This window comes from Adiantum capillus-veneris, chromosome 4 (assembly GCF_014529385.1).
Source record: "Adiantum capillus-veneris isolate H3 chromosome 4, ASM1452938v2, whole genome shotgun sequence".
NCBI classification, from domain to species: Eukaryota; Viridiplantae; Streptophyta; class Polypodiopsida; order Polypodiales; family Pteridaceae; genus Adiantum; species Adiantum capillus-veneris.
In genome coordinates, this window is record NC_140934.1 from 161,487,443 (window position 1) to 161,494,845 (window position 7,403).

General features: G+C 46.8%; 1 protein-coding gene across 1 annotated transcript; it reads left to right on the forward strand.

The window, feature by feature from the left end:
* The first annotated feature begins 292 nt into the window (after window positions 1-292).
* LOC147460260 (pentatricopeptide repeat-containing protein At2g39620-like) lies at window positions 293-4,337 on the forward strand. Its single transcript, XM_086511345.1, has 2 exons — window positions 293-503; window positions 613-4,337. The coding sequence occupies exons 1-2, from the start codon at window positions 447-449 to the stop codon at window positions 3,475-3,477; spliced, it is 2,922 nt and encodes a 973-aa protein (XP_086367471.1). The 5' UTR covers window positions 293-446; the 3' UTR covers window positions 3,478-4,337.
* Window positions 4,338-7,403: the final 3,066 nt, after the last annotated feature.

The window sequence follows — 7,403 nt, forward strand, 5'->3', positions numbered from 1 at the left end:
CTCCTTGCGTGGCTTTTTTGTCTTTCCAAGTCTTAAATTATTCCCCTTAACATCCGACTGCACTAGATGTATAGGCTCAGAAGATTCCTTAAATTCTTAAATTATCCCCCTTACCTATCGGACTGCACTAGGTGTATAGACTCAAAAGATTCCTTAGATTCTTAAATTATTCCTCTTACCACGACCTCGATACACACCTAGTGGCTATTTTGTTTTGTCTTTCCAAGGCTCAAAATATTCTTTAGATTCTTAAATTATTCCCCAGACTTGCGTGCACATCGTTGGTGTCAATTACAAAAATGGCCCGAATGACCCCAACCGTTGATCCATTTGAACAAAGATACTGCAGAGGATCGCTCTCCAGCTCTGGCTTCTGACAATGGCGCTCCGTTCTTCTCATATCCTTCTGTATCTGCAAACAAAACTGGTCTTATGCTTTCCGTGTAATGAGGGACAAGTGGAGGGCTATATTGGGGGTCTCTGCGGGACCGCATACTGTCAAGGTAAGCAACGACGTTTCTGTACACACACCCTCCCTCTTCACACACACGCATAGTTAATCTTTCATGGTTGATGATAATGCTGTAAGCGTCACCTCTTTTGTGTCAACAGAGCAGTGGCAAATCCACTGACACATCCAAAGCAATAGTCACTACACAAGTCAAGCATAGACAGGAAAAGCATGATGAGGAGTCAAAAGCAAATAGTTGTTCTTTTCTGACCAGACTAAAAACCTGTGCTCAGAAGAAGGATTTGTACCAAGTCAGTAGGATACACAATCAGCTTGGCAACAGTGGGTTACTTCAGAAAGACGCGTATTTAGGGAGCACATTGGTGAGTGCGTATGCCAAATGTGGTGCCCTAACGAAAGCACGAGAAGTTCTTGATGGCCTTCCTGTCCGGAATGTCATCACTTGGAACGCGTTGATTGCAGGGTATGCCCAACATGGCTGTGGAAAGGATGCCCTGTGCTGTTTTCATCAGATGCAAAGGGGAGGCTTCTCTCCGGATGCAGTCTCCTATGCTTGTGCCTTGAAGGCTTGTGGCCTTACACAAGACCTTCACATGGGTGAGATAATTCACAATGAGATTGCTAGTCAGGGATGGTTGGAGAAACATGTCGTGCTTGGCAATGCTTTGGTCGATATGTATGCGAAATGTGGTGCCCTCATGAAAGCACGAAAAGTTCTTGATGGCCTTCCTTTCCGGGATGTTATCTCTTGGAGCACGTTGATTGCAGGATATGCCCAACATGGTTGTGGCAAGGAAGCTCTTTGCTGTTTTCACCATATGCGTAGGGAAGGTCTCTCTCCAGATGCGGTCTCGTATGCTTGCACCTTGAAGGCCTGTGGCCTTACGCAAGATGTGCACACGGGTGTGAGGATTCATGATGAGATTGCCAGTCAGGGGCTGTTGGAGAAACATGTTGTGCTCGGTGGTGCTTTGGTCGATATGTATGCCAAATGCGGTGCCCTCACAAAGGCACGAGAAGTTCTCGATGGACTTCCTCTTCGGGATGTCGTCTCTTGGAACACATTGATTGCAGGATATGCTCAACATGGCTGTGGCAAGGAAGCTCTGGGCTGTTTTGACCAGATGGGAAGGGAAGGCCTTTCTCCAAATGCAATTACCTATGCTTGTACCTTGAAAGCCTGTGGCCTTACAAAAGACCTTCACATGGGTGGGAGGATTCATGATGAGATTGCTAGTCAGCGGCTGTTGGAGAAACATGTTGTGCTTGGCAATGCTTTGATTGATATGTATGCCAAATGTGGTTCCCTCGCAAAAGCACTAAAAGTTCTTGATGGGCTTCCTCTCCGGGATATCGTATCTTGGAGCACCTTGATTGCAGGATATGCCCAACATGGCTTTGGAAAGGAAGCTTTGTGCTGTTTTCACTGGATGCGAAGGGAAGGCCTTTCCCCAGATGCAATCTCCTATGCTTGCACCTTGAAGGCATGTGGCCTTACACAAGACCTTTGCATGGGAGAGAGAATTCACAACGAGATTGCTAGTCAGGGGCTGTTCGAGAAAAATTTCGTGCTTGGAAATGCTTTGGTCGATATGTATGCCAAATGTGGTGGGTTCATGAAAGCACGAGAAGTTCTTGATGGGCTCTTTGTCCGGAATGTCGACTCTTGGAATGCGTTGATTGCAGGATATGCCCAACATGGCTGTGGCAAGCAAGCTTTGTGCTGTTTTCTCCAGATGCGAAGGGAAGGCCTCTGTCCAGATGCAATCTCCTATGCTTGTGCCTTGAAGGCCTGCAGCCTTACGCAAGACCTTCACATGGGCGAGAGAATTCATGACGACATTGCTAGTCAGGGGCTGTTGGAGAAACATGTTGTGCTTGGCAATGCTTTGGTCGATATGTATGCCAAATGTGGTGCCTTTAGGAAAGCACGCAAAGTTCTTGATGGGCTTGCTCTCCGTAATGTCGTCTCTTGGAACGCGTTGATCGTAGGATATGCCCAATATGGCTGTGCCAAGGAAGCTCTGGGCTGTTTGCATCGGATGCAAAGGGAAGGCCTCTCACCAGATGTAATCACCTATTCTTGCACCTTGAAGGCCTGCGGCCTTACCCAAGACCTTCACATGGGTGAGAGAATTCACAAGGAAATTGCTAGTCAGGGGCTGTTGGAGAATCATGTTGTACTGGGCAATGCTTTGGTTGATATGTATGCCAAATGTGGTGCCCTGATGATAGCACGAGAAGTTCTTGATGGGCTTCCTCAACGAGATGTCGTCTCTTGGAGCGCGTTGATTGCAGGATTTGCTGAACATGGCTGTGGCAAGGAAGCTTTGGGCTGTTTTCACCAGATGCGAAGGGAAGGCATCTCTCCAGACGCAATCTCCTATGCTTGCACCATGAAGGCCTGTGGCCTTACACAAGACCTTCACATGGGCGAAATAATTCACAATGAGATTGCTAGCCAGGGGCTGTTGGAGAAACATGTCGTGCTTGGCGGTGTTTTGGTCGATATGTATGCCAAATGTGGTGCCCTCACGAAAGCACGAGAAGTTCTTGATGGGCTTCCTCTCCGGGATGTCGTCTCTTGGAACACGCTGATTGCTGGATATGCGGAGCACGGCTGTGGCAAGGAAGCTCTGAACTGTCTTTGTTGGATGCAACACGAGGGTACATCTCCAACTGCAATCACTATTCTTAGTGTGCTCAATGCATGTAGTCATTCAGGTCAACTAGATGCGGGTCAAATGCTTTTTGATATCATGAGAGAAGAATATGGCATTATACCAGACAAAGAGCACTACACTTGCATGGTGGACCTTTTTGGGCGGGCAAAGCTTTTTGACAAAGCTATGAGGGTAATCAAGATGATGCCATCATCCGATTATCCTCCAGTTTGGTCGGCTCTTCTGGGTGCTTGTCGACAAGGGGGAAATGTGGAGCTTGGAAGCTTGGCCTTTGAGTGTGTAATAGAGTTATATAACTGTAATGCTGCAGCATATGGGTAAGCTGCCGGCAGGAGGTGGCACAAACATTGCTGGACTGATGCAAGTAGGAAAGTTGATAGAGTTTTTGTTGTGGAGACTGAGCATCCCCAAAGCAGACAAATCTATCTGGAGCTACAAGATCTTGAACTTAGATTGTTTCTACATAATCTGCATTGGGTCACACAAAAGATGCGGGGATTGTCATGCTGCCTCCTCTCTGATATAAAAAATAGAGAAACGTAAAATAGTGGTAAAAGACGCAAATCGCCTGCACGTTTTTGAAGGCGGAAAATGATCGTGTGGAGATTAGCAGGAGGAAAAGGTCTGGGAAATGTTAATTTGGGAAACTTGGAAGTTTCATGGGTGCTACCTGTGTTCAATTCCGAAGGAAGCGCACACCCTTGTGATAAAAGGTGCCTACTTTGCAGATTATACTCGTACGCATAAATCTCGGGCGACGCCTTGCTTGTCGCACAGAGCGGACATACCTCATATTTATACTTAATATTCTCAGCGTCGTCCAATAGCCGTAGCCCAGGTGGTAGGCACTCCGTGGTTTAAGGCTGCCGTGCCAGGTTCAAATCCTGTGGTTGCACCTCCCACTACTTATTTTGCGGACGTTTGCTAACGAGTCAAGATGGGCAAGGGGTCTGTCCTGGTGCTGTTCGCAGAGACCCACCCCATGCTCTTTGGGATGCTCACCTGTGCTCGTCTTCAACATTGTTTCCCAGTGACGGCACATAGGAACATGACTCAAACACAGAAGCGAAATATGACTCAAAACAAGATACGACTCAAAACACAATTGCAGACTCAACTCAATGGAACTCGACAAGCTCAAAGATCCATACTTTGGCTGGCAGCATGCTCTTTGGGATGCTCACCTGTGCTCATCTTCAACATTGTTTCCCAGCGACGGCACACAGGAACATGACTCAAACACAGAAGCGAAATATGACTCAAAACAAGATACGACTCAAAACACAACTGCAGACTCAACTCAATGGAACTCGACAAGCTCAAAGATCCATACTTTGGCTGGCAGCACACACAGCTCCAAGCTCAGGACTCAGGCACAATGGGGGTGTCGAGGCTCCAATGTGTAGGGAGAGTGCCAGTGGCGTGAGAACTCTAGACTCAAGACCAAGACTAGACGCTAAACCATATGAAAAGTCCCTCAAGACCCCAAACAGCTATGGATATATACAAACATGAAGAGCCACCAACGGTTGCAAAATATCCACTCTAGCTAAGCCTACCTCTGAACTATGAGGTGGTGCACTGGCCACAGTGTCGACTGGACCACCACTAGTAACCCTGCCACGTGTCACCGTCACCGACCCGGCAAGAGAGTCTGTCCAGTGTGAAACCCGGGCCAACTGTGACTAACGGCTTGCCCCGTGCCCGTGACACTGTAGCCTGCTACAGGTTGCTCGCCACAAAACCACTCACCGTCTTGGTGAGAGAACAACTGAAACTGCTAAAAGATCGTAAGATTGCAAAAATAAAGGACTATGGTATTGCCATGGTGAAAAGATTGTCATGCCGTCATCCCAGAGAAAGAGTAGTCGCCATAGCCGCACCAGAAGTATCAGTCTCTGGAGGTGGGGCCATCAAATCAATGGTGGAACCTCGTTGCTGGGCTCTATTCTCCATAACGTGGTCGCCTGTGAAAGGAGTAGCAACTTGTTGCATGGCAGAGGGCAGCACCTATCCGGTAATGTACTGAGAATGTTGAGTAACGCAGCCATGGGGTGTGCACCAGCAACACCGTCGCAGCAAGGAACGCTCTGCATGTGGGGCAATGGCGACAATTGAAACTCTTGATGATACTGTTGACTGTAGTACTGAAATGGAGATTGTGTAGAGTCCCATACATTGTTGAGAAGGACCTGTCGTTGTAGTATGCATTGGTGGCTCGGATCCGGTCCATCCATACTCCACGTCCATCGGAGCCTGAGTCTGACCTGTTGTTGCAGTCTGCATTGGTGGCCCAGATCTAGTCCATCCATATCCCACGCCAATCGGAGTCTGAGTCTGGGTAGACCTATTTCTATGTAGAAGCATTTCTCGAAATCCTTGTAAGTGTGCTTTAAGGTCTTCAATGATGTTTGACTTTATTTTTAAAGCTTGTTGCAATGCGAAAATTGTAGCATCTCGACCCGAGATGGCACTCTCGACGACCTTCAGAGATCCCTCCATAGTTGCCTATGTGGTGTAGTCGCGCTGGTGCGTGGCAGCTAATTGTTCCGCTCCAAGCTCTATGGTGGCGATAACATTTTTGGAATCTTGTAATATTTTCTCCGAAAGGTGTAGCAGAGAAGTAGAGTCGGCTACCCCTAAAGATGATACTAGAGGACTCTCAAGTGGCACAGTTGGGGCGCTAGGAGTAGGTACCACTAAGAGTAGGTACCATTGGTGGAGTGTGAGCTGAGATGGTTGCTGTAGGTGGAGTCAGTGATATATTGGCATCAGTATGGGTGAATATTGGAGAAGAAGGAAGAGGAATATCTGAGGGAGAAGCTGCCGACTTGTCATGAAGAGTGGAAGTAGACACTGGCCTAGTAGAGCGAGGGGTGGAAACAGACAGAGAGCACTGCGAAGATGTGTCACCTTAGTCTGTTGGCTCTTAGATATTGGCAAAGAGAGTAGAGACTCTGTTGTATCTTTCGCCACCTTTGCTTTGATCTTCTTTTTCTTAGTGATTTTAGGATCAGCTTGAATGTTTAAAGATTTCCTTTTCCCTTGCGCACTTCGTGTATCCTCATCCACTTCGTCAGGGGTAACATGTATATTTATGACCCACGTCAAGAGAGGTGCTACGAAACATTTGAAGCTGAATTGCACAGACCTCACCTGGACCCGAAACCTTTTTGCTCTAGAATGTAACGATGAAAAAACAATCGGGTGGAATCCACAGGGTTGGGTTTGGATCAAGCAGTAAAGGCAGTCCCAATGTGAAAATGTAGCGGGCATATCACATTTGCCCTTATCTTCTTTGGCATCTCTAGCTAGAAAGTAGTACCTAAAGATTGCCAAGAGATGTTTGTTTCTTTCGTAATCTGGGTGATCCGTACTGAGCATCTCCTGAAATGCATGAATTGTGGCAACCTTGGAAAGCTGAGAGAAGGTTTGTGTAGCAGGTTTCATAGATGGAAAGGTTGTCATACCCATAGCATGGCCTAGCCGTGTAGCAGTGAGTTTGTGGCCTCTTACCTTTGAAAAATTCTTTAAAAGATCATGTATCATCTCAACAGGACTAGTAGTTGGTAGATTGCCATCAGCCAATGCTATGGGACCTAGAGTCTGTAGCTAGGCTTTGGAGAGGATTTCGCTTAGAGATGGTCGAGGCGGCTGTAGATAAACAGCCAAAGAGAATGGTGTGTGATTTTTAGATGCAGCCGGCCGACCGATCTCATGAGTGATGTTTTGATGATTGCTTTACTTTTTACTTGCTGCTTTCATATTTGTCCCTTTGGAAGCGTCCGATTTAGAGGACTCTGAGTTTAGCGAGGCTTTGTAACTTTCGTCGTTGGGATCACTGGAAGTGATGCCATCCAGATTATGGCAACTAGTTTCTGAGTCATCCTCCTCTTCAGTAGAATTCAACGACTGTGGTGGCTTCCTTATTAATCTTGCCTTTCTGGAATGTTTGCTGCTACCTGCCATGGGAAATGTAAAACTTTTTCCACTTGCAACTGATGTCTATGAAGCCATACACTCACTCACTGAAGTTATTCCCAAATTCAAATCATAGAGAAATGTTCAGACACTCAAAATTTCTGAGAAGAAGGTAGTCCCTCAACTGCATACATGTCTGTAAAATACAGATCCACAATTGCATACATATTGGCAACTCTGCAATTTCTCTCTGCATACAGAGTGGCAACTCCTCACTCTCTCCCTGTGGATAACTGTGGGTGTTTGTGCCAAACTTCTTCCAAAGA

Excerpts from the sequence above, each read along its gene's own strand:
- LOC147460260 (XM_086511345.1), top strand. The coding sequence starts at position 447 with ATGAGGGACAAGTGGAGGGCTATATTGGGGGTCTCTGCGGGACCGCAT. Across the intron at positions 504-612 it reads CGGGACCGCATACTGTCAAG|AGCAGTGGCAAATCCACTGA; the intron begins GTAAGCAACGAC and ends TTGTGTCAACAG.